Source organism: Zonotrichia leucophrys, chromosome 10 (assembly GCF_028769735.1).
Source record: "Zonotrichia leucophrys gambelii isolate GWCS_2022_RI chromosome 10, RI_Zleu_2.0, whole genome shotgun sequence".
Lineage (NCBI taxonomy): Eukaryota > Metazoa > Chordata > Aves > Passeriformes > Passerellidae > Zonotrichia > Zonotrichia leucophrys.
The window spans coordinates 1879265-1905700 of record NC_088180.1 but is presented as its reverse complement, the minus strand read 5'-3'; the positions used below and the strand labels follow the sequence as shown (position 1 = coordinate 1905700).

Sequence of the window (26436 nt, the reverse complement as noted above, 5' to 3'; positions counted from 1 at the left end):
GTAGTGGAATTGTGAACAGTGCTAAAGCAGCACTGATGCTGAAAAATAAATAGCTCAAGACACTCCTAGCAGCCCCAAGACCAAGACCCAACTACAGGAGGCAAGAAAGTGTTTGAAGACTTCAATCAGCTTTATTTGAGCTCAACCACAGCCTGTAAAAGCAGCAGTGATGCAAAGCCAGGCATTACTTAACCAAGTACAACTGATACCTGACTGAAGGACTGACACTGCTGGAAGAAGCCAATGCAAACACAGCTAAGGCCTTATGCAAACCCAGGGAGGGCTTGGAGAGTTAACAAGCAGGCACTGAAGAGTGTGTGAGGAGAGCTGTTTCAAAAAGAGGGCTAGCAGGGAGCTTGCTGGCTCCTCACCCCATCTGTTCACCACATGGGTCTTGGAACAAAGTGCTGTGAATCCAGGTTGTGCAGGCACCAAGCTGCTCCCCAAAGCTGGTCAGAAACATTCCCTGAGTCCCCCAGCAGAGCAGAAGCTCTGTCCTGTGCCATTAAGGGGGCAGAGCTGGGTTTAACTGGGTTGGGACAGCAGCATGCCCCTGTCTGTGGGGCTGCAGGGATGTGTGGATGGTAGCAGGGCTCAGGGGTTCTCACTGGGGCCATGTAGGGCAGTGCTGGGATGGCAAAGCTTTACTAGCACACAGATCTCTGCTGTGTGGGTCTCAGTATCCCTGCACTCAGCTCTGGATGGCTTTCACCTGGGGAAGGTGCCTGGGACTGTGGCTGCTGGAAGTATTGCTGCTAGGTGTTAGGGTGAAATCATGCAGCTGCAGCCAGAGGGTGGAACAGTGCGGGGTAAGGTCAGAAATTCTCATAGTGATGTGCAAAGTAGGTCTGGTCCTTCTTGTTCATGTGCCGGCACGCCTGCTCCACACTCTTTGTCATCCCGGGCGGGCCGCAGCTGAACACCCCGATCTTCTGCACCTGGGGAAGGAGGGAGCCAAAGGGTCAGGCTGCAGCACCAGCTCTCCCCACAGTCAGCCCCCCTTGCTCTCTGACAGCTGTGGGCATGGCTGCTCAGCCTCCAGAGGCTTTTGGGGAGGTTGTCACATTCCCATGGAGCTGCCAGGGCCATGGAGGAAGGATGGGAACCCCCCAGCTCAGGTCAGAGGTTGCAGCTGGGGCCCTGCAATAGCAGGGGGTGTTTGGCTGGTGTGGGGCATTGCTGACTCCTGCAGCTCAGCCTGGCTCCAGAGGGAAAACAGGATTCATTCCCCTTCTGCACTGTTCTTGGTGCAGATGCCACTGAGGTCTCCAGGACCTTGGGGACAGGTTGGGACCAATCCTCCACAATAGCCAGTGGGTGCACCTCCTCCTGTCCCCAGGTGGACACTGACCTCAGGGTGCACCTCCTGCAGCGAGCTGAAAAAGGGCACGAAGGGAGGGCGCCCAAAGTGGGTGATGGAGCGCAGCCCCGTGAACAGGCTCTTGTTCAGCACCTTCTGGAAGTGCCGCTCACAGATGTACTGAAAGAGAGATTGGTGCACGTCAGATGGCCCAGCACAGCCCAGCATGGCCTGGCATGGCATGGCATGGCACCCTCGCCCTTGGATGCCCAGGCTCACCAGCATGGTGGTGCGCAGATCGAACTTCTCGGCCAGCTGTGTGATGTAGATGTGCACAGAGACCAAGCCGTTCTTGTCTGACTCCTCCACCTCCCGGATGATGTCTGTCAGCCACTCAAACTGCCGCTGCGTGCGCGTCACCCAGATGAAGTAGATCTGTAGCACATTGGAATGAGGCCCAGAGTGGGGCCAGCATCCTTATGAATCTCTATGGACTCCACAGAGGATTTTACCCCCAAAGAGGCCAGCAGCAGCAGGAGGCATCTCAGAATCACAAATCAGTTAGGTTGGAAAAGATCTCTGAGATCATCGAGTCCAGCCTCCCAGGGGGACTTGTCTTTCAGACACTCTTACCTTCTTACACAGCAGCTTGGAGTTTATGGATGACTTGAAGACCAGGTCCTTGAGAATGGATGCGAAGGGAGTCACCCCGATGCCTCCTCCCACCAACACCGACACCTCAAACTTGTTCCACTCCTGGTGGCCCTCCCCAAAGGGCCCGTCCAGGTAGAGCTGGAAGGGAGACAGCAGTTAGCAGAAGTCTCTGCTTGCCCAGGCCTTGGAAGGGCTGGAGGAGTGCCTCACGCTTGGCACAACCCATTGCTGAGATGCTCTCTTGGTCTAGACGTCCCCATGGGTGGCAGGGCTCACCTTGGGCAGATGTCTAGGTGTCCCCTAGGGTGACATGCTGAGCAGGGCTCACCTTGGGCAGATGTCTAGGTGTCCCCTAGGGTGACATGCTGAGCAGGGCTCACCTTGGGCAGATGTCTAGGTGTCCCCAAGGGTGACATGCTGAGCAGGGCTCACCTTGGGCAGCGTGCCGAGGAGGGCCAGGCTCTTGGGCGAGTAGAGCTCGCGCAGGCGGGTGGTCCAGGGCCCCACGGCGCGGATGTGCAGGCTCAGCGTGTCTTCGTGCGGGGCCGAGGTCAGCGTGAACGGGTGGTACTCCGTGGTGCCCAGCCCCACGCAGGCGATGCGCACCCACTGCCCGGACTTGTAGTCAAAGTCCTGCGGCCGCTGGAACTGCAGGTGGGTGACACCTGTGGGCAGGTTGTTGGAGATGTTGAGGGGTTGATGCTCCTGCAGCGCTGCAGCCCCTGATGCTCTTGCAGGGAGCCTGAGCTGGGCTGGTGCTGGATGGGCAGGGATGTCGTGGTACCTGAGGGCAGGAGCTCGGCTTTCACCACACTGATCTCCACCTTCTTTCTGCTCAGGCTGTATAGCTTGTCTGCGCTGTAGATGAGGGCTGGGATGATGAAGTAGATGTGGAAACGGGGCTGCTGGATCAGTGCGTAGCTGCCATGGATGATGACCTGGGCAGGGAGCAGAACCCTTTAGCAAGGCGAGTCATCAGCCCAGGGATGATTTGGTGGCAGTTCAACAGCAATGGGGAGCCAGGAGTGGGGCTACCATCTCCCTTGGGACTACCCCAAGCTATTCCATCTCATCAGCTGCACTGAATTCACCTACAGGCTTGCAGTGCACGGGCACCGCCATCCCTCCCTTCCAGCCCCAACCCTTACCAGGATGTAGAGCAGCATGTAGAGGTGGTGAGTGATCCAAAATCCCTGGAAGCTGACGCGCCGGAAGTGGTGTGTGGCAAACACGTACATCACAGCAAGGACCACGAGCAGCAGCACTCCTGTCATGCCTGTGAGAGAAGAGTTAAGAGGGGCTCTGACTGGACTGGGCAGAGGGCAGCCCATCCTGGACACAGGTGTGCAGGTCTGTCTGCTAGGATAGACCTGGAATAGTTTGGAAGAACCACCTGGAATAGTTTGGAAGAATCACCAGTAATCCAGTAATAGTGGTTCTTCCAAACCACTAGTAATAGTCCTAATATTCCAGGACAGACCTGGAATAGTTTGGAAGAACCACCTATTCTCACCTGGAACAGTTTGGAAGAACCACCAGTAATACTTCTGTGGGAGCTGTGACCTGCAGAAGGACAAGAGATTGCACCATGGAGTGACCAGAATGAACGAATGGTTTCCATTTTCATTTCTGTCCATGCCCAGGACACCCTTGAATGGACTCTGCTTCAAATTCCACCTACCCATCATTTGTAAAGACAGTGGAGAAAAGGCAGGACAGCACACTGAGAGGTGTGACTGAGAAGATGTAGACGTTCACTACGTGGCCTGCAGTGTGGAGCACTGTAAGAGACAAAAACATAGAGAAAGAAACATCAGTTGATGTGGATGGAGATGTGTCAGACTCTGATGATGTCCCCTGGGACCTGGAGTGACTCGGAGGACTCCTTTTCTGTAGTGCAAGGCATCTATGTCTCTGCAAGGCCTTCTAGCTTCTGTCTCTGGTCCTGCCATGGGGTGATGGGCTGGTCCTGTGCTGGTGGGTGGCAATGCCCCAGCAGCCCACCCACCTGAGAAAATCAGGGCTGCCATGGCAACCCAGCGGTGGAAGTCGACGGCGGCGTCAAAGGGGATGTAGTGATTGAGGAAGGTCTCCCGCAGGACGGTGATGAGGTTGCGGCACATGGTGAGCAGGATGTAGGAGTACATGAAGGAGATGGAGGCAGCTGAACCCCGGGAGATGATGATCCCCACAAAGGTGGTCTGTGCAATTCCAGTGCTGGGGGATGCGAAGGCGTAGTCTGGGGAGAGAGAGCGGAGGGGGTGTCGTGTGCCCAGCACTGAGGGACATCACCCTCCCTGCAGCAAGGGGACAGTCACCTGCGTGGCTCCACCAAAAACAGGACACCAGGGGTGGGTTTGTGTGGGGAAAGGGGCACAATGACCCAGAACTGCTGGATGATAGGGTGTCCTTGGAGATCCAGGGAGGAGAATGTCCACCTGGTAATCTGCACATTGGGACTGTCGCCTCAGATGGGGAATCCAATATAAGAAGTGTCCATAAACTGGAATGAGTCCAGTGGAGACCACCAGGTTGGGTGGGGGCAGCAGGACATCACAGAGCTATGTCTATGTAAGGGAAAGGCTGAGGGAAATGGGCTTGTTAGGCTGGAGGAGATGGGTCAGGGAAGCTGGCTGTCTGCAGCCATCTCATGGGCACACAGAGCAGACCAGACCCTTCCAGAGATCTCAGTCCAGGGGAGGACTGACCCTGTTGCCCACAGTTGTGCCGGGCAAGTCCCCATCAAGCTGTGCTAGGCAAGTCCCTTGGGTTGCCCCAGGACATCCACCAGCGCCGAGGCAGGCAGCCCGTGCCCCTCAGCAGGGCAGGGTGGGCACTCACAGTAGGCTCTCTCAGCAAAGACACCAGCAGTGATGGCAGAGAAAAGGGTGACACAGACGATGTGGCGTCGGTAATTCTCAACGAAGCGCTTGAACTCCTGGATCTTCTGCTGGACTTTGTTCCTCTCGTACTTCTTCCGTCGCGCTTCCGTGTACAGACGCAGCTGGTACTGGTTTGCCCTGGCAAATGGCAGGAGTGCTGGTGTCACCCTGAGGTCTTCCCGGCAGGGAATGGCTCAGGGCCCAGGTTTGGGATTCCTTTTTTCCCTGTCACATCAGCGACAGGGGAGACCTGCAGAGCACACACCATCTGAGGGTGATCTCAGGTCAGCCTGCTCTGCAATGCCTTCAAAAGCTGGTAGTAAATGTGGAGGCAATGACTCACAAATGAAACTGTAGATGAGAACTGTAAATTTCATAGTACTATTCAGCCATCAAAAAAATCTCTGGAGAAGGGGAACTTCCTTAATTGGTGCAATTAAGGCGATCCAAGATATTATGGCCAACAATAACAGCAGCTGAACTGCTGCCTTGAAACACTTGCTTCCAAGAAATACTTGCTGCTGCCACAGCAGGGAGGACAAATTCTCTCCTGCAGCTCTTGCAGGCAGCCCAGGTGAACCAGGAGGAGCACAGGTGGGAACTGTCAGACAAAACCCCTCTCTGAAAGACACTATTCCAACCTCTGGAGTTGGCCACTTCATCTGTTTGAAGTTTTTTGGGTTTTTTTGTAGAGGCGCATCGCCCAGACTCAGCTATGGCACTGTCCTGCCAAGATGGGATTCTTTCTGTAGCTCCTTGGCCAATGAGTGAGTGCCTCCTTGGAGCAGTGACATTTGACTAGAGGGCTACCCAGTCTGACATGGAGGTGTGAGAAGCAGCAAACAGGACAAGCCCAAGCCCCAAAAGCACAGCTGGGGAGGGGACTCACTTTCTTCCTGGTCTCTTCCTCAGTTCTTGGCCTTTTCGCTCCATGTAGTGACTCACAGTGTCCAGGTTTGGGTCTGTCTTCTCCTCTGAGATGATTCTGTGGAAATAGAGCTGTGTCTAGCCCAGAGTTCTATTTGCTAGAAGTGCTTGCTGACATTTTCCCCTTTTCTCCACTTCCCATCTCAGGCTCAGCTGGGGACATGTCCAGCTCTTTCCTGCAAGCCTGCCTGCATTAACTCCACTTGCACACAGTCTGGATTCACTCCAAGATAACACTTCCATCTGAAGGGCTATGCAGGACTCCCATCCCCGCACAGAGGGCTCTGCAGGAGGCAATTCCCCCTTCTGGCTGTGCCTGGGGAGGGGGATGGCAGCCCCCTGCAGCATGCACTTCCCACCCCTTCCCCAGCTCTGGGAGCTCCAACATCTGGTGGGAGCATTTGTTGGAAGGCTTGGGGTGGAGGACAGATGTGAGCCACCAGGAAGAGAAGGAATAGCCACAGTGCCACTAAGGAAGGGAGCTTACCCTTTTGGCTCGTTCTTTTTTATGAAGGAGACACAGTTGCGCAGATTTTGCTTGGAGACCTCAGGGATACCTTTGAGGAGACAAAATGACAAACAGCCATTCAGAAGGTGCAAGACAAAGTTTAGGAATCTCCTGTGGGCAGGGAAAAGCTGTGAACTGGCCCAAACATCACACATGAAGCAACAGCTGATGTGACTGTTCACAGGGGTTCTTGGATGAGGGAAGAGATGAGGATCTGACTCCGTGTTTCAGAAGGCTTGATTTATAATTTTATGATGTATATTATATTAAAAACTATACTAAAAGAATAGAAGAAAGGATTTCATCAGAAGGCTGGCTAAGAATAGAAAAAGAAGGAATGATAACAAAGGCTTGTGGCTCAGACTCTCTGTCTGAGCCAGCTGACTGTGATTGGCCATTAATTAGAAACAACCACACGAGACCAATCAAAGATCCCCTATTGCATTCCACAGCAGCAGATAATCAATGTTTACATTCTGTTCCTGAGGCCTCTCAGCTTCTCAGGAGGAAAAATCTTAAAGAAAGGATTTTTCATAAAAGATGTCTGTGACAAGCTGAAGCCCCATTACTGCAGTTGGTGTGGGGATGCTGATGGGGCAGGATTTGAGAGGCAATGGTGGTGCCCATTGCCTGCAGCCTTGCAGGAGCTGGGCTGTGCCAGTGCCCACTGACCTCTGACGCAGAGCTGGGTGAGGCGCAGCTCGCTGTCGTGGTCCCGCAGCATGTAATGGAAATTCTCCCACGTCAGCTCCTCGCGGTCCTGGAAGCCCGAGGCCCGGAACATGGACTCGGTCACCTGCTCTGCCTGCTCACTTGACAGGCAGTTGTTGGAGATCTCAATGAAGGACCTGGAGCAAGGAGGAGAGATGGGAACACCAGCTGAGTCCCAGGCCAGTTTCATGGGAGAAATGGGCTCTTGGTTGCCCTTGTGCACAGAAACTGGGAGCTGCTGCTGAAGACATGTCTATAAACATTGTGAAAACAGTAGGAGAGAGGAAGGAGAGTACCTGAGCATCCTCAGAAACTCCTCCTTGGAGAGGAACCCATTCTCATCAGTGTCATACATCCTGAACATCACCTTGGACTTTTCCTCTGGGGACCCTGGTGGGGAGAGGAAGAGGCAAAGTTAGAAGAAGATCCAATCTTCATCAACAAAGATGATTTCATATGTTGTTTTTGAGTGTCTGGACCCTGCAGCAGTGGAGCCTCACCCTTCCACTTGACTTTCTCAAGTGCAAGGTAAATATTGGGTAGACACACATTCTTTCTTGTACATTATTTTTCAAAGTGTGCTTTTGCAGAGCAATGATTTTCCTGGGAATTGTTTTGATTGAATCTGACATTCAACACCTCCACCTGTTAATCCATCATTCCAGTGGTCATTTACAGAGAATCAGATATCAGACACAGTTGCCATGACCTCCCAGGCACGGGATGCACAGGATGTCCCTTTAGGAGAAAGGGCTGACATGTCTGTGGTGGTGGAAGACAGCTCCCCTCACGAACCATCTTCCAGAAAACACATTCACGTTGTCATGCCCCATGACCCAAGCTGAAGCTGTCCTGAGTGAAGGAAATTTTTAACTTATAGCAGTGTCTACAGGTTGACCTGCTGTGTGAATCATGTCCTCCACTCTGACAGAGCCCAGAAACAGGTCCAAGGGCAGCAGACAGGGGCATTAACCAGCTCCAGCTCCCACCTTTCATGAAGACCACCAAGATGTCCAGGAACTCCCGAAAGGAGATGTAGCCATTGCCGTCTTTGTCAGCCAGGGAGAACATGGACTCCACAAACATGGAGTGCTCCTTGAGCCCCAGGGCTTCAGCAAACTCAGCCCTGCTCAGCTCACAGGTGAGGGATTCCCTTGCCTTCTGTGAAGATTCAAAGCTGAGCTCCCCAGCATCGGATCTGTCGATTTCCAGCACCTGCAGGTTGTGTCCCACAAAAGAAATGCTGTGAGTGATGGCAGAGCAGAAGGCTGGTGTTTCCTTCCTGACCTATTGCACAAAGCCTGGTGGCTCCCTGGCACCAAACTCATGGCAGATGCCATGGAGAACGTTCCGTGTCCCTCCTGCACAATGTGACTTGTCACACTCCATGTGGCTGACCACTCTGGAGAGCTGTTACATTGCCCAATAGTCTCTTTGCCACTTTAGACACATGCGTCACTGCAGGAGATCTCCCTTTGTCTTCTGCAGAGGAAAATGTATTTACTGGAAGCATTGGCAGCTTCCTTGTGTATGATTTACGAGCTCTTCCCGAAAGCACCAGCCCTGATGTTCATGTTTAACCAATACAGAAATACCTTCCCCCATGCATCAGGGATTGCTACACCTCTACACACCTGAGCAAACAGGTGCCTGAAGAAAGTCTCTAGAATTTGTTTTCTCTGCTCCTGGGTGACTGCCCGTTTCATCAGGTTCTGCTCCCTCATCTCAGACAGATGCAGGTCAAAGCTGCTCTCCTTCAAGTAGTCTCTGAGCTTCCCAACAAAGATGCTCCTCTCGGCCTCCCCATTGAAGAGCAGCACCTGCAAAGGGCCCACGGACTGGCTGTGATCACCAGAGGCTCAGCTCCATGGTATTTGCTGGCCCTGGTGGTTCTCAGGAGGCCACAACCTCCCTCCAAGGCCTTACAGTGCTCCCAGTGCCCCCAGCTGGGTGGTGCAGAGGACTGTGGAGGGCCCAGGGCAAGGTGCCATCCCCCAGGCACCATGGCACTTACCAGGTCATACTCCTTGGGGCTCTTCAGGAGCAGAGCTCTGTTGCCTCTGTTGTTGGAGAGGATCACCTCCACCCTTGGCTGGGCTTTCAGGTTGATGCTCCGCAGCACAGACCCTCTGCTGTCCAGCACTTTGAGCTCTTTGTCAGCTTGGAGCTGAATGTAGACAGGACAGCTGTCTGCCTTGGGCCCATGCCACTCCATGGCTGGTGGGAGAGAGCACAGGACTCAGCTGGAAATGTTCCTGCTCGTCTCAGAACCTCCTGCACTGAGAGGCAGTTTGGGAGTGATTTTATGACCAGGAAGATCTCAAAGGAATAATGATATCTCCTAATCTCCTAACTGCATAGCTCAAGCACATGGGCACAGGAGGAGTCCAGGCTATGGAGAAGGGAGGCAGAGCAAGGAGATGCTGTCCCTGTCCTGGAGCTACTGGTGCAATTGCTCTGCACAGGTTTCCTTCAGGCAAGGTGGGGCCTGGGGAAGATTGGAATTGGGGCACAGGATGACCTAGGTTGGAAGGGAATCTTGCCCAACCTCCTGCCCAGAGCAGGACCAGCCACAGGTCAGGCTGCTCAGTGCTGTATCTGGTCAGGCCTTGGGTAGGATGGGCTACCAAGCTCTCTGGGCTCCCTGTCCCACTGCCTGACTCTGCTCCTGGGTAAACTGTTCCTCCTTACATCCCACGTGGGTACAAGCCCCAGGCCCAGCCCTGCCTCAGAGAGTGCCCTGGCTGCAGCAGCAGCAGCAGATGCCACCGCAGGGCTGGCAGTGCCACTCACCACACACGGCCTCGCCAGACACCTCCCTGCGCACGCTGGTGCCCTGCTTCCTCTGCAGCTTCTGGAAATCCCTCCTGCGCAGAGCAGCAACCACCCAGGCCACAAACAGAGTCACTGGGGACACAGGGGAGAAAGGGGCATGAGTGTCACAGACATCTTTTGTGAAAAATCCTTTCTTTAAGATTTTTCCCCCTCCTGAGAAGCCGACAGGCCTCAGGAACAAAATGCAAACAATGATTATCTGCTGCTGTGGAATGCAACAGGTGCATCTGTGATTGGCCCATGTTGGATGTTTGTAATTAATGACCAATCACAGCCCAGCTGGCTTGGACAGAGAGTCTGAGACAGAGCTTTTGTTATCATTCTTTTCTATTCTATTCTTAGCCAGCCTTCTGATGAAATCTTTCCTTCTATTCTTTTAGTATAGTTTTAATGTAATATATATAATAAAATAATAAATCAAGCCTTCTAAAACATAAAGTCCAATTCTCGTCTCCTCCCCCATCCTCAGACCCCTGTGAACATGGTCACACATGAGAGATCACAGAGCTCCTTCCCCCCTTGGCTCCCTCCTGGTGCCCAAGGACCCTGCCAGCTCAAGCCCCCCAGCAGAGACCAGGACTCAGCAGCTCCTGCTGGGAGGTGCTCTGTGCATGGGCACTCAGCCCCTTTCTCTGGGGGAGAGGTGGAAGAGGAGGACAGTGACAGGAAGAGGGAACAGGATGACAAACCCAGGGGCAGGCAGCAGAGGACAACGATGATGATGCCGAAGCCCGCGCCACTGCCTGCAAAGTAGTCCAGCACCATCATGGGCGTGCAGTTGGCCAGGAGTTGAGCTGTCAGCTGCTGGGGCTGGGGGCACGGGTCCCCTGCAAGAGGGAAAACAGGCTGTGAATGTGTGAATGTCACTGACCTTGTACCCAGCCCACCTGCATCCCCCCAGGAGCCTCTGCATGAAGATGTTGATGGGGACCATGGCTGAGCGACCCAGCAGTGCAGAATTGGGGGGCTTGATTTAAACTCCACATCTTGGGGACAGCCTTTGGGTTTGGGTTCAACTTTTGCCTGCCACAGCAAACCAAGCACAGAACTGGACTCAAGGGCTCTGCAAGTTCAGCACCATCCCCTCTCCTGTTGGGATGGGCTGAGCAAGACCCTGGGCCACAGCAATCTGGGGCTCAGAGCCTGCACTCATCTGGATGCTGCAGGAAGTCCTCCTGGTGTGACTACAAGGAACATACACCATGGGAATGAAAGCACCTTGCAAGGTCTGGAATGTTGCCCAAAGGTAATGCTTCCAATAAATGGGAAGGTGTGGCAATATTCCAAGAGGGTGGGGTTGGTGGTGGTACTATTTTGCCAAACAGTAATATGCATTTTTCCCTTGGGATCATGCCTGCCTGCACTACAGCCCTCCTTCAACATCTACACTGTGTATCAACATCTTGCTCACAAGCAACCCCTGCATTTTGTGCCCATTTTGCTGGTTTAGGGTCATAGCAGGTGTGAGGCTTGAGAAACTCCAAACCTGATGTGTTCCCTATGCCATTTACTCACCAGCTGTGTCACTGGGGTGGCTCTGTTCCCCTTTCTGCCTTGCAGGAGCCATTCCCTCCCTGTGCTACCCCATTGCAGGGTGCACTCACCCTGTCTCCACATGAACACGTGGGGCTGGAGGTCTGTGGGTTTGGCAGAGGTGACAGAAGTCAGCACGTCGTGGAAGGTGGTGTTACGGATCTCCCTGATCTCCTCCTCTGTGAACAGCCTGGGGAAAACAACAAGTGGTTGTCACAGAGCAGCAGCAGGAGGGAACTGAGGAAGCTGGAGGATGCTTTTTCCTCCAGTTTTCATGAGTTACTGGGGCTTACAGAGCAGCTCCCAGACAGGGACAAGGCCATTACCCATTCTTGGTGTTTTCGAACCAAAACCTGTCACCGTCACGCAGGCGCAGGAACTGTTCCAGGATGATGGTGGAGAAGAGGGAGCCATCAGCCTCCAGCATGCCTCCAGGGAGCAGCTCCAGCCCAGCCAGGTTGTTGCCATACAGGGCAGCAACCTTCTGCAGGACCTGGTGAGAAACCCCCAGCACACATCCGTGAGCACAGGGAGTTCTGCCAGGGCACCATAAAGTGTTGGCAAGCCTCGGGAGGTGTAAGGAATGTGCATTTCCCAGGCATCACACGCATCTGTGGGCTGGGAGGGTGCTGAGCCTCACACAGCCTGGAGCCCATGGCTTGAACTTGAGCAGCTGAGCATCACTCCCAGGGCACATCAGCTCTAGGAGGTGCAGAGTGCCTGTTGGCATGGGAGTGTAGCACTGGGACAGGATTGTTTATTCATGCCAGGAAATTACACAGTTACCCCCTGCAGGCGTGAAAATCAGGACATGCACTGATCTCCCTCTTCCTATGAAGCTGCAGAATTGAGTTCCTGCCTGGAACAATCCATCCCCCTTTGGCCCACACACATTCCTTGCCCTGTTACCTGTGGCTCCAGGTGTGGGGCAAGGCTTGACCAGTTTTGGAGAGGTTCCAACCCAAAATGCTGCCGGGCTTGGTTGTAGGTGGGCAGGCCAAAGTCCCTCCCTCTCTGGATCCAGCTGGCCACGAAGTCAGTGCGGGAGTACTTCAAGGGTCCATACCAGAAATCTGTGGGGGCACATGCTCTGTGTGTCTCTAGCTCTCTGCACCTCCTTTAAAGAGGCTGAGCTGTGTGGCTGGGTGCTGATAAAGGAGGCAATGGCACCTGCTCCCCACCCTGCCCCAGCACAGCTGCAGTACAGACCTTGCAAATCCTCCACCACAATGTTGTCCTCCTGCTCTGCTATCTGGGAGCTCATCCCCAGCAGGAGCTCGTCCACATCCTCTGCCTGCTGCAGCCCGGGGCTCTGATAGGCATGGGAAGAGCAAATTATTCCTCTTGCACAAGGGAGGACAGAAAGCAGCCCCACAACCCTGAACTGGTGCCCCCAGGGGTGTAGGGGAATCAGGGACCCCGTTCCAGGCTCATTTTCTCCACATCAGCTCAACCTCGAGGCCTGAGCCTGACACAGCAGAAGGCTGGGGATGCTGGATGGGGAGGACCCCTCACCCCTTGTCTGGCTGTCATGCTCTGCACCCAATTTCCCTCACAGACCCCTGTGGAGTGCCCCATAACCCAGAGCAAGGGGTGAGGCCCCCTGGCCAGCCTGCCACATCCCCAGGGGACCCCATGATCCCCACCCTGTACCTCTCTGCTCCAGTAGCTGTTGCAGAGCCTCACTGCTGGGAACAAGGCACCAGAGGCAGACACGTTCTGGAACCTGCACCTGGTGTCCCTGGAAAAACAGAGAAGGATTGAACCTGCCCCTGGTGTCCCTGGAAGAACAGAGAAGGATTGAACCTGTCCCTGGTGTCCCTGGAAGAACAGAGAAGGATTGAGCCCACAGCCCTGAGCCAGGGGTGCCTGCAGCTGCCAGGGCTGGGCTGTCTCAGCTAAAACATGGGGAAGGGACAGAGAGCATCTGTAGGAGTGACAGTGAGGTTGGATGGTTGGGACAGATGGCGATGAGAGATTTTTGAGGTTAGGTTGTGGAATTTGGGATTTATTGTAAAGTTGTGGGTGCAGGGCCCTGCTTGGAGCTGCCAGCCACAGCTCGGAGCAGGCCCGAGAGAAGAGTGGTAAAGAAGACGAGGGAGAGAGAGAAAGAGTAAAGGAGGATAAAAGATTTATTGTATTTATTATTGCAATACAATAAATCTTTTTTTTGTGTTGAATATTCTAATTTTTACTAACTCATTCAGTACAATATATAAATTTTATCGTATTTACATACACTTCATAAGAATTATTACATTACTATATTATGTTACATTTTAAATTTAAAAAATTACTCTTTGGACTTTTTTTGCTAAGTTAGTAGGGTCTGCTCTGACTTTTGGACTTGGTTGCAAGCAGAGGGTATTGTTTTATTAAAAAGGGATTACTTTTAGCTAGTCACACTATATTTTTTTAGTTGTTCAGTAAGTAAGGTATCTCAAAGCTTGCTTTCATTTTAATTTTGCTTATGGTTTCTATATTCTCAAAGTCTTTTGCTAGACAACCATATTTATAAGGCTTTCTTTCATCTTCCCCAACAAAGACCATTCCCAGTCACCAGCCCAGCTTGGGCATCCCCTCCCCTCACACAGTCCCATGGTCCCACCAGGCTGCTCCTACCTCTTGTAAACTCCTGGAGGCACCATGGTGGCCAGGAATTGCCTGGCAGCTGCCACAAATTCAGGGGAGAGGCTGGGGTCCAGGTGCTGCTGGTAACCTGTGGGGGAGTGTGGCATCTGTTTATGAAAAATCCTTTCCTTAGGATTTTTCCTCCTGAGAAGCTGGGAGGCCTCAGGAACAAAATGTAAACATTGATTATCTGCTGCTGTGGAATGCAGCAGGTGCATCTGTGTTTGGTCTCATGTGGTTGTTTCTAATTAATGGCCAATCACAGCCAGCTGGCTTGGACACAGAGCAGAGTCACAAACCTTTGTTATCATTCCTTCCTTTCTATTATTAGCTTACCCAGCCTTCTGATGAAACCTTCTCTTCTATTCTTTTAGTACAGTTTTAATGTAATATATATAATAAAACAGTAAACCAAGCCTTTTGAAACATAAAATCAGATCCTAGTCTCTTCCCTCAACATAAGACCCCTGTGAACACTGTCAGGCTGGAGGGAAAAGGGGCCAAGTCCCCTGTCCCTCCCCACCCACCAGCTCCCCTGTCCCCTCCCCTGCTCCCAGCCCTGCTCTGCCCACCCTCACCTTGGTACTCGGGGACCTGTGTGCCCAGCAGGGTCGGCAGCCACTCGTACAGAACGATGCTCTAGGAACAGGGAAATGGGTCAGGGCCAGAACCAGGCAAGATCCTGGGGGTCCCAGCAGAGCTGGGGGGTGCCAGCCCTCACCTGGAAGGTGGCGATGACCCTCTTGCGGGCGTGCTGGAAGAGATCCTCATCAGACCAGGCAGGATGCTGCTGGGCCAGGGCTGCGGCCACGTGGTTGTGGTAGCGGAACCAGGCGATGCTCTCGGCCTGCAGGAAGGGGCTCTCATTCCCCCAGGCACTCCCCAGGTCTGCAAGAGCCACCACGACCATCACTGGGGGTGTCACCGCTGGGTCTAGCTTTGCTCGTGGCTGTAGGAGCACCCCCAGCCCCGTGGGTCCAGCCCAGTGTCCCCCTGTCCCTGGAGGAGCACCCCCAGCCCAGTGTCCCTTGTCCCCTCACCCTTCCATCTCCCCAGCCAGAGCAGCAACCTGGGCAGGTGAGCAGCAGCACCAGGCCCCCAGCATGACCAAACGTTGGGCAGGTGAGGAGCTCCAAGCAAGCTGGGTGGGTTTGTGTCAGCAGCAGCCCCTTTCCCCAGAGTTCAGCTGGGATCAGAGCTGCTCTCTGACATTGCCACCAGGGTGTGTGGCCTCTGGAGCTCCTGGTGTGTCCTGCTGGGGCTCAAATCTCCCACCCCTTGGGAACCTGCCACAGCCCCCCTGATCCACAAATCCTGCATCTTCTGCCCTTTCCCCTTTCCTGGGCTCAGCTCCAGGGACCCCTGCTCCCTGCAGGGATGAGGAACCATTGGGATGCCCCCCTTACCGTAGATCCCTTGGGGACCGCCCTGTCCCGTGGATGGATCCAGAGCCTTCCACATGGGCACCCTCCCGTCTGTCTGCCTGGGGAGGCTCCCGTTGGGCCCTGCTGCCAGCTGTCCCCCCTGGAAGCTCCTCAGGGCATCGCTCCAGGAGTGAGAGGGGCCGTAGATGGAGCTGCCATCCAGCCAGCCCGTCACCCCGTTGGTCTAGGGCAGGCACAGGGAAGAGGCATTAACAGGGCACAGGGTTTCACTGGAAAGGTGTAAAAAAGAGGTCTGGAAAGCCCCAGTCTGCCTCTTTTGCTCTTGCAAAGCAGTCTGTTTTAACCTCATTTTAACCAGAGCTCTCAGGAAGCAAATACAATCTCTATGCAAATCCCAGGAGTTAGTGCCAGGTAGAAGAAGTAACCAGGTACAAGCTTTTCAAAATTACATTTGGGATTGTTTTTTCCCCAGTTATTTTGGCTATGCCCAGAAGCAGACATCTGTAGAGACATCCCTCCCATGTAGGCTGGAAGGGGACTAAACCCATCTCTGGGGAAACTGGGAACACCAGAGCTTTCCCCTCTGATTTCACAGTAGGAAAACCCACTATCGTGGAAGTATGTTGAACATTTCCCCTGCCAAATGTTTGCATGGAAACATACTTTTTATTCTGAAAACATGCTGGAGTTTCCAATTTTTTAAGCTTTTAAATGTTGATAAGAACATGACTTGCTAAATCGGTCTCTTCAGGATTTGTCACCTGAAAGGTTTAGGGGGGTGTTTCACTTTGGTGATTTTGGCTGGGGAGATCTCCAGCATGAAAGAAATCTGGAGAACACAAGCAGAACAGCAAAATCCAGAGAAACTGGGGGAAAACCTGGATTTATTTTCCAAAATGACTGAAATTTCAGGGAAGCACCACATCTTTGTGGCAGGGCCAGCTCACCTTTGTGATACATTATTAAAGACAGAACTTGGTGCCTAAAACAACGTGCAATAATTGACTGACCTAATTACCTTTTCTTCATTCGGGAAATGCTTTGACTCTGGGCAATCACTAGCATTGCTCAATGTGAAACTGGAAGTTGACTTTGGGGTTCATTTAGTTGGTTTAAATGCTTGAGAGATGTGTATTTTTAGGGATGTAGTAGTGCTATCAGTTATTTTTGTAAATTATATTGAGTGTTACTGACCCCAATGGTGGGTGAAGAAGAATTTGGATGAAAAGCAAAGACAGAGGAGAGCACACCCACCTGCTCCCGGGGGCTGTTGGGGCTCTGTCCCGTCTCTGCTGCCCAGCGGACGCGCTGGAAGGGCAGGACCACGTCTCCAGTGCCAGCAGGGTCAAACACGGGGTCTCCAGAGGGGATGTGGATGTTGAGGAACTCAGCAGGGCAGCCGGGCTTCTCTGTGTCCAGGATGTCCAGGAGCACGTGGAAACCTGGCAGACACCAAAGCCTGGTCAGCAGCTGGAGCAGGACAGCTGTGGGCAGGCTGGGGGCACCACCATGAGCAGCCAGGGTGACCCAGGCCAGGCTGGACAGGGCTGGAAGGAACCTGGCCCTCTTGAACAAAACAACCACTGAGATCCCTTCCAACCCACACATTCTGGGGTTCCATGATTCCCCAGAGACAAACACCTCCAGGCCTGGAGAGCTAAGACCCCACTGAGCTCCTGGGAGACTGAAAAAGCTGCTCCAGCTTGCAGCAATTTAGCCCAGCATGGCTCTTATCACACCTGTCTGGTGTTTTCGCCGTGGGGCAACTCCACTGCTAAAAGAAATGAGGAAGTTCCCAAATGACAAATATCAGCACTTGGGTCACCTGGCAAAGGTCACCAAAAACCCACATGATCTCTCCTAGCCAGACAGTGCTGTGGTGAAGTCATATCCTCTTGGGGGTCTCTGTGGTCAGGATAACTCCCAGATGTGTCAGAGAGTCTCCTTTCCCAGCCTGGCAACTAAAAAAGGAGCTGGGATTCTTCTGTCCTGGTTTTCAAGGTTGTTTATTCTCTGTTATCTACAACATTCTTTCTCTGGCCTGCTGAGGTCTGTCCGGCAGGTTGGGTTGAGGCACACTGACCGCCTTCAGTTATCTTTTATACTAAAAACTTTGTGTACTTTATTTAGAGTAATTTCCCAATACCTATAACCCGTGTTAGACAGTGAGCTTCTACACTAAACCAATCCAAAAGTGCCAACATCACCCAGAAGATGGAGGCTAGGAAGAAGGAGAAAAAAGGCCAAGGCACACCCAAATTCCTCCATCTTGGGACCCCGAGCCCTCATTCTAAAAACCCCAAAATTCTACTTTTCCACCCTGTGACAAACTAACTATCATTTTACTTAACCTTTTGTGGCTTGTAAATCCTCATATTAGTTTGGTAATTTTTTCTGTGGGTCAAAATCAAAGGCACAGGTGCCTTGGGGTCTGTGCCAAGGTCTCTGAGCCCCCTGGCAGGGGCTTGAGCCATCCAGGACAGCCAGAGGGATGTCCTGGGTTCTGACAATATCCAAGGAGTATGATATCCACAAGTATCTGTGGATCTGATATCCACAAGTGGGTCTGCTGTGGAGTGCTGGGTGAGGAGTGCTCCAATGCACGGCCTTGGGAGTGTGACAAACCAACTTTTTTTCACCCAAACCACCATTTTTGCAGTGGATGTGGGGTCTCGTAGGATTGATGGGGGGGTTGCACAGTCGGGACGGATGGAGACAAGAGATCTCTGCAGCCAGGTCATGGAACTTGGGGTTTATTGCAAAGGGCCTGGGTGCAGGGCCCTGCTGGGAGCTGCCAGCCACAGCTCAGAGCAGGCCCCAAAGAGGGAAAGAGAGATAAAGAGAGTGGTAAAGAGAGAATGAGAGAGTAAAAGAGAGCATCACAGGGTGAGGTTCCCGTTACAATACAATAAATCTTCTTCTGGTCTTGGAATTTGAGGTTTATTGCAAAGGGCCTGGGTGCAGGGCCCTGCTGGGAGCTGCCAGCCACAGCTCAGAGCAGGCCTGAGAGAAGAGAGGGGGTAGAGGGGATGAGAGGGTGAGAGAGTAAAAGCATAAGAGAGTAAAATAGCTAAGAGACAAGAGGCAAGAGCATAGAAAAGTAAGTGAGCGAAGTTCCTGTTATACCATAAATCTTCTTCTGTGTTGAACATTCTGATTCTCACTAACCAATCTAGTACAAGATACAAATCCTATAGCATTTCCATACAGCCTATAAGAATCATTACATTACCATACTGTGTTACATTTTAAACCCTAAAAACTCCTCTTTGGACCCCTTCTGCCAAGCTGTAGGGTCTGCTCGGACCCTTGGGCCTGTCTGCAAGCAGAGGGTGTTGTTCCATCAAAAGGGGATACCTTCAGCCGGCCACACCATTGTTTTCCAGTTGTTCAGTAACTGAAGGATCTCAAAGCTTGCTTTCCCTTCCATCTCGCTTATAGTTTCCATATTCTCAAAATCTTTTGCCAGGCAATCGTATTGATAAGGCTTTCCCGTTTCACCTTCCCCAGCAGGGTCTTACCAAAGAAGACGGCGAGCACGGTGTTGTTCCTGCGGGAGGGCAGCCCCGAGGCGCCCCGTGCCAGGGCGGTGCTCAGCTGGCGCGCGTTGGGCACGCGGGGCTCCTGCAGCGCCTGGTACACGCCGTCCGCGAAATGTGCCGGCAGCAGACGCAGCAGCCTGGCTCCTGCAGCACCAAAACACACAGGGGAGATTGGTTAACGTGGGTCCTGTGCTGCCCAGCCATGGCAGGACACGTGGATGTGCGTTCAGGGGCCAGAGGACAGCGAGAGCACAGCGTGGTGTGACCGTGTTTGCAGGGGTCTGAGGATGAGAGAAGAGATGAAGATCTGACTCCATGTTTTAGAAGGCTTGATTTATTGTTTTATGATATAAATTGTGGGAATCCACAAAATTAGAGGGTTTTGGGGAAAGCTGCAAAAGCCAGGCCTAAGACACAGCAGAACTGTGAGCAGAGCTAAAGCAGCAGCCATGAGTTAGGTCAGCAGAAAAATTATTTAAACTGTAGAAAAGCAAGGGCAAATAGGACAATGGCCTGTGTATTAATGCTTGTCTGAATAGCTCTCTAAGCTACAGAAAAGTTTATCTAGCAAGATATTAGGAAGGTTAAAGCTTAATAATGGAGCTCTGTGCATTGTGTTTTAAAGCTTACAAGCAGGTATTATATTCTAAATACAAGCGTTGTTTTAACTAAAGGTATGTGTGCTTGTGGTGATTGGATAGAACCACTGTCAATATGCTTTTGCTCTGTGTGATTGATCAAGAAGCTTATAAAGTAAGTTGTAACATTAAGTTTTTTGGCCTGCTGCCTGGATTGTGAGCTGCCAGTGTCTTCCCATTGTCATAATGAGGCTGATGCTGAAAAATAAACAGCTCAAGGCGCTTTCCATAGCAGCCTTGTCTCGTTCATAGTCTGTAAATAGCCCCCCTTGCCAGCATCATATATTATATTAAAACTATACTAAAAGAGTAGAAGAAAGGATTTCATCAGAAGGCTGGCTAAGAATAAAATAATAAAGAATGATAACAAAAGTTTGTGTCTCGAACAGAGAGTCCAAGCCAGCTGACTGTGATTGGCCATTAATTAGAAACAACCAACATGAGACCAATCACAGATGCAGCTGTTGCATTCCACAGCAGCAGATAACCATTGTTTACATTTTGTTCCTGAGGCCTGTCAGCTTCTCAGGAGGAAAAATCCTAAGGAAAGGATTTTCCATAAAAGATGTCTGTTACAGGGTGGGTTCTCAGAGTGGCCAAGAACATGCAAGGTTTGGTGGCATCACCCAAAACTGCTTGCAACAGTGGAATCAGTACACTTAAATCCAGGAGAGACCCTCCTCTCTTCCAGTTGTCCTTCTCTTGTCCCTGTGCTTCCCTGCTGCCTCCTGAAGGTCTGGGATGGTGCTCCAGTGGGTAACTGGAGTGCTGTTGAGCTGTCCCATATTAACAGTGTAATCCTACAGAAGTGTGGTGTTTTTCAGCACCACAGGGAATGGGAAAGGGAACAGCCAGAGACAAGTGTGAAGATGAGAGAGAAACACCCTGATTTTGTGCACACTGCTGGTCCCAAAACTGAAAGGCCCAGAGGCCTCCTGGTCATTTCTCACTGCTTTTAAAAGCCTTGTCACCATTTACTGGAGCTCCCAAGAACTGGGGGAAATCCTGAATTCCTGCCCTAGTTTGTGGCTTAGTTTCCGCATATTGGTTTCCAAAAGTTAAAGTCTGATCTGTCTACTCTAGAAGAAGAAGACCTGGTCTGTCAGGGCTGGTTTTTCCTGTCAGGCTTTGGTGTTACTAAAGGCTGGTGACACACATGTCGTGTGGGAGAGCCAGTGTGTCACCAGAGCAGTGACCAACCTGCCAGAAATGAGGATTCAGAATCTTCAGTGTTTTAAGTAAGATCCTGCCTGATCTGTCCTGGCCCCTGGCTCAGGGACATCTAGAGTTGAGCCCATGGCTGTAGCATGAGGAAACAGTTCACCAATGGCACAGGGAAATCCCAAATGCCTCTCCCAGCACATGGTATCACTTCTCTGTAGGGCAGAAAATCAAAGGTTCAGCATGCCTGTGTCACAGACAACTTTTATGAAAAATCCTTTCCATAGGATTTTTCCTCCTGAGAAGCTGGGAGGCCTCAGTAACAAAATGTAAACATTGGTTATCTGCTGCTGTGGAATGCAACAGGTGCATCTGTGATTGGTCTTATGTGCTTGTTTCTAATTAATGGCCAATCACAGTCAGCTGGCTCAGACAGAGAGTCTGAGACACAAACCTTTGTTATCATTCTTTCTTATTCTATTCTTAGCTAGCCTTCTGATGAGATCCTTTTCTTCTCTTCTTTTAGTATAATTTTAGTGTAATATATTTAATAAAATAATAAATCAAGCCTTCTGAAACATGGGGTCAGATCTTCTCTTACCTCATCCAAGAACCCCTGTGAACACCATCACACGCCTGGACCATGAGCTCTTCTGCCTTGTGTTGGATCCCTGTTGAACTGCGTGCTGATTTTGGCTAAAGATGTTTTTTTTTTCCAGCTCTGGGATCCCTGACCACCACAGAAACACCTGCTGAAAAGGGCTGGGTCTATTCTGAGCTATCTCACAAAGGCACAAAGCTTTGCTCTGGGGCTGATCCAACACCAGCAAGCCCTGTAGATTGTCAGGAAGCCCAGTGCCCAGGGGGCAGCTCACGGTGCCCATGCCACCCTGGCACCCCTGGCACTCACCCACAGAGCCGTGGCTGTGGTGCAGCAGGTTGTTGTACCAGCCATCGTAGCGCTGCACCTCCCACGAGATGCTCTCCTGGGCTCCTGCAACACACAGAACCCACCTCAGCAGCAGCAAGGAAAAGGCATGAATGCATCAGCACTAGAGGATTATATTTATATTGGGATTTTTTTTTCCCATATTCTTTCTGAGACTTCCCAGTTATGCAGGTTTGCAGACAAGTTTTGCACTCCTTTTGAGGGACAATAGCTAAAATTAGAAACTCGTGCTTGTGATCCCGATGTCCCCAGATGAATTTGTGGCCACCACCAGTCTAATCCCAAAAGACATTCCTTTACTCCTTCTGTCTCACTGGGTCAGAAACCTCTCCTTACTTCTGACCCCTACAAAGTCCATGGGAGTCAAGGAAATACTTGACACTTTTGCATCAGCCTTATTTCCTTCATGTTAATTTTTATTACTTTTACTTTTTATTTTGCTAATACTAGCAAAGACTTCCAGCTCCAGCCAACAAGCTGCGTGCTCAGCTGCCATGGGGCAGTCCCTCCACCTGCACTTTGCTCCAATTTTTTTCTTATCTCCTCACAAGCTGCATCACAGAATTGATGGAATTTGTGTTGGAAGGGACCATAAACTCCACCTGGTTCCATTCACCCTGGGCAGAGACACCTCCACAAGAGCAGGGTACTCTGAAATGATGTCCTGTGGCTCAGAGGAAATTCCCATGAGGGGCATCAACCACATAGGATCTCCCCTTGGGTTCCCCATCCCAAATATCACACTCACCCCCCAAGGTCCATGTTCCCACCAGAGCCACCACCAAGCTCAGCATCGCTGCTGCAGGTTCCATCAGCCCTTGGAAGCAGCGACCTGCAAATGGAAATGAGAGGGAGGGAGATGCAGGCGGGCTCTTCCCAGAAATGTGGAAAGAGCAAATCCCAACTCTTTGTTGTGGTTTGTGCTGCTGGGTAAGACCCCCCTGCTGCCATCATCCATCAGCAGTGCCTGGCTCTGGGGAGTTGGCAGGAGTTGTGTGAGACCCCACCACCTTGGGAAGGTTCTGCTGGAGCAGGACCAGTGTTCCTGCCTTGTGTGTCAGTTCAGACCCACAGCTCACCATCTGCTCTATCACAGAAAGCCCTTCTTCACAGAGACAGGCACATTGCAGCTGGAAATTCCCCCTGCATTGACCCATCCAAGCAAATCCAGCTGTGAACATGATGGAACAGCCTCAGCACACAGTCAGACATCCCAGAGTGTGTGAGTCCTGCAGACAGGACAACCTGATCCCCTCTGAGCTGACCTGATGGCCATCCCTCCTGACCAGCCTTTCTCATAATGCTTTACCACCTCCCTTTCCACAAAAACCCTGGATCCAGAGCAGATTTCACCAGTGGGAACTGAGCATTTAAAATCCCAGGCAACACCTGGAAGAAGAGAGGGATTCCCAGTTCTGAATTGTGAAGTGACTTAGAGTCACAAATGTGACAATTCCACCCACCACTGGCTTTCCATGCACAGAAATGCCAAACCTGAACTTAACTCCAAGACAGGGTTTTCCTCTAAATATGGCTCTTTGTCCCTGGTTCAGTGTGTACCCAAAGATCAGCACTGTTTCAGAAGAGCTGTGCTGCCAGGAGATGCAGCAACACACAGGTTTCAGCTTTTCCTACACCACTCTGTCACATCCAAATTGATGTTTCTAATTTTTAACTTTTTTTCATTAATTTAATTAAAACTTAAATAAAATCTGGTTTTGGGAAGGCTTACACATTTCCAGCAGCTCTGTAGGTTTTATATTTCATTTACTGAGAATTGCAGCAGGGATTTTTCACCTGTAACTCGCAGTGGTGCAAACTGCAAAACATGAGTTCATGTTGAACTGTCTGCTTGGAAAACAAAGTGTTCTGAGACTTAAATATTACCATTTGCACTCACATTGATTACATCCATCAATTTAAACACTCATTACCAGGCTGTGAGCAGAGCATGTAACCTGTGGTTACATCTGCCAAAAATCCCTGTACTTTTGGTTTTTTGCACTAGAAAACAAGTTGTGTCTCAAGAAGTGACATTTCCATGCTCCTTGGCCATCACCACAGCTCTTCCATCCTTTCCATCCTGTGCTGAGCATGGTCTGGGGGATGTGGGATTTATTCTGTGCAGCTGCTGGGCTGCACCAGAGGCTCTGTGAGCCCCATTCTGCACAAAGAACAGGGAGGTTTGGCTCACAGTGACACAAGGAGGTGCCTGTGGCCTCTGGCAGGATGGGCACAGAGTGCTGTCACCATGGGACTGGGACTGTCCTGCCTGAAAGCTCCTTCCCTTAGAGGGGACAGAGTTGGGGACTTGTGCAGAAAGGTCCACACAGCCCCCTGTGCTGCAGAAAGGGAGATCCCAGAGACACAGCTGGATTCATCAGACACAGCTGCATTTATCGGGCACAGCTGGATTTATCGGGCAGAGCTGGATTTATCTCCACCTGACTCCAAATGTGCAGCTGCCCCCTTCCCCAGAGCAAGGTCTGAAGGTGACTCAGGAGACAGAGCAGGGCCAAGGCTCAAAGCACATCACCACAGCCACAGCACACATCATCTCTCTCCCTCTGTTTTTTGAGATTTTTCTAAGCCCTCTGATGTTGGCATTCTTATAATGAACTTTCTTACACACTTTCTGCAAATAACTCATTCTTTTGCATTCCTTTATAGCGGAGGAGAGAGTTGACAGACTGTTAGTCTGTCCAGTGTCATTGGAGAGGTGGCACTGTCACCCTCCAATCCACTCTCACTCTTAGAAAACTATAAATGTTAGAGTAAGAAAATAAACTTCCCTTTTTTCTTCACCTTGAGAACAGCGGTGTGCACATGTGTTCTTCCATGTCCTATAACAACACATCTCCCCTTTCCCTCTGGGTCTTCTCACAGAGTTCTAGCACAACAAGTGTTTTAAAATCCCTTCTGTCACTGAGCACCCCTCCCTTGTCCTCAGGTATGGGAATGACTCTTGTCCCAAGTCATGAGATAACATGCCAGTTCTCATGAATCCTTTATCTCCTTACACCCAGGAATTCAAATCTAGTTATCTTATGCCTTATCAATCCAAGCCTCTGGAGGTTTTCCAGTCTGGATCGTGGCCAGTGTAATACAGTCACAGTGGCCATCTCACAGACTGGCCTTGGAAGCCCCTGGTGCAGCTTGCTGAGGGAAAGCTTGGCAAATTTGGATTATTTCCACAGCCTTGTCAAGCTTCCCAGAAATATTGTAATGATGAGCCCTCCAAACTCTGCTTTTCCAGAGATTCCCTGTGCCACCTTTGGAAACTAACTCCCTCCTTCTGCATCCCGTGAAATTCAACTTGTCTTCTCCCATCAGAGAGGATCCCTGTGTCCTGTCAGAGCCTGGAGCTTCACACCCCTCCAAAAACCATGTGTCAGTGCAAACACAGCTTCCCACAGAGCAAGGACCTCCTGTCCCACCTGATCTGTGCCGTGCCTGCTCCCTGAGCGCCAGGGATGGATGTGCGGGGCTCCACCGCACCCTGCAGGCGCGGCCACGCACGGCTCCGGCTCACGGTGCTCGCCCTTCACCCGGAGCCCTTGGGACACGGGGACACGGCCCGACCCCTTCATCCCCCGGGCTCCATCTCACCGTGCTCACTCACACACCACCCAGAGCCTCGGAACATGGGGACATGGGAACCTTTAGCTCACCGTGCTCACAAATCACCCAGAGCCTTCGGGACACGGGGACATGGGAACCCTTCCATCCCCGGGGCTCCAGCTCACCGTGCTCGCTCACACTTCACCCAAAGCCTCGGGACATGGGGACACGGCCCGACACCTCCATCCCCGGGGCTCCATTTCACCGTGCTCACTCACACATCACCCGGAGCCCTCGGGACACGGGGACACCTCCCGACCCTTCCATCCCCTGGGCACGGCCCCATCGCAGCGAGTCCCCACAGCGGGATGTGGGGAGGAGTAGCTCCAGCCCCTGTCCCCTCTAAAAGTGACAATCCCATGCCCTGCCCCCTCAGAAGTGACAGCCCCAGCCCCTGTCCCCTGCAGCAGGTGACAGCCCCAGCCCCGCAGGTCGCAGCGTGCGCGGGCCCGGAGGGGTCGGGCGCGCTCCCGGCGCCGCAGCTCCCACACAGGCGGGAACGCGCGGTGCCGACCCCGCAGGCAGGCAGGGACAAGCGTGACCCTGGTCCCTCAGACAGGCAGGGACACTCCTGGGCTTGGTCCCGGTCCCGCAGACAGGCAGGGACACGTGTGGGCTCGATCCCGACCCCAGGCAGGGACACGCGTGGCCCCGGCCCCTCAGACATCCTCCCAAGCGCGGACACCACGGCCTCAGACACACGCAGGGACCGCGAGTGTCCCTGACCCCCGAGCCGCTGCACCTCCCTTTCCCCAACGCGTGTGCCCTCCATCCCGACCCCCTCCCGGGCAGTTACCGCGTGTCCCCGGTGTGCCGCTGTCCCCCCGGTGCCGCTGTCCTGTCCCCCGGTGTCCCCGGTGCCGCTGCGGCCTCACCGGGAGTGCTGCGGGCGGCGGCAGTGCGCTGGGGCGGGCGCTCCGCGGGTTACATACGGCCCGCGCCCTATAAGAGCGCCGAGCGGGACGGAGCCGCCCGCAAGAACAGCAGCAGCAGCAGGAGGAAGAGGAGGAGGAGGAGGAACAGGTATGTGGAGGGAGGGGGCGGCACCCCCACCCCGGCCCCTGTTGCGGGGGGCTGCCTGGGGAGGATGCTTCCACCTGCACTAACCCTCGGTTCCTTCTATTCCATCCTGTTACAGGGGCAGGAAAGCGCAGCCAGG

At 52.3% G+C, this 26436-nt stretch overlaps 1 protein-coding gene across 1 annotated transcript; it reads right to left on the bottom strand.

Moving 5' to 3' along the window:
* Positions 1 to 120: 120 nt before the first annotated feature.
* DUOX2 (dual oxidase 2) lies at positions 121 to 26274 on the bottom strand. Its single transcript, XM_064721799.1, has 34 exons — positions 26074 to 26274; positions 22405 to 22488; positions 21618 to 21701; positions 18888 to 19052; positions 16621 to 16808; positions 15388 to 15589; positions 14703 to 14869; positions 14560 to 14620; positions 13973 to 14069; positions 13004 to 13091; positions 12560 to 12662; positions 12260 to 12423; positions 11677 to 11843; positions 11422 to 11540; positions 10507 to 10644; positions 9776 to 9889; positions 8997 to 9199; positions 8617 to 8802; positions 7972 to 8197; positions 7279 to 7372; positions 6944 to 7119; positions 6251 to 6320; positions 5726 to 5821; positions 4796 to 4974; positions 3963 to 4193; positions 3636 to 3735; positions 3468 to 3517; positions 3103 to 3230; positions 2739 to 2892; positions 2387 to 2619; positions 1934 to 2092; positions 1580 to 1735; positions 1352 to 1480; positions 121 to 938 (listed from the first exon to the last, which is right to left on the bottom strand). Exons 2-34 carry the CDS (start codon positions 22466 to 22468, stop codon positions 816 to 818), a joined length of 4614 nt encoding a protein of 1537 aa, XP_064577869.1. The 5' UTR covers positions 22469 to 22488; positions 26074 to 26274; the 3' UTR covers positions 121 to 815.
* Between the last annotated feature and the right edge of the window lie 162 nt (positions 26275 to 26436).

Bases quoted from the DNA above. Each gene is read 5' to 3' on its own strand.
- DUOX2 (XM_064721799.1), bottom strand. From the start codon at position 22,468: ATGGAACCTGCAGCAGCGATGCTGAGCTTGGTGGTGGCTCTGGTGGGA. The intron at 10,645-11,421 runs GTGAGTGCACCC...TCCCTCTTGCAG, and splicing joins CGTGTTCATGTGGAGACAGG to GGGACCCGTGCCCCCAGCCC. The intron at 7,373-7,971 runs GTGGGAGCTGGA...TCTCCCCACCAG, and splicing joins CTTGGTGGTCTTCATGAAAG to GGTCCCCAGAGGAAAAGTCC.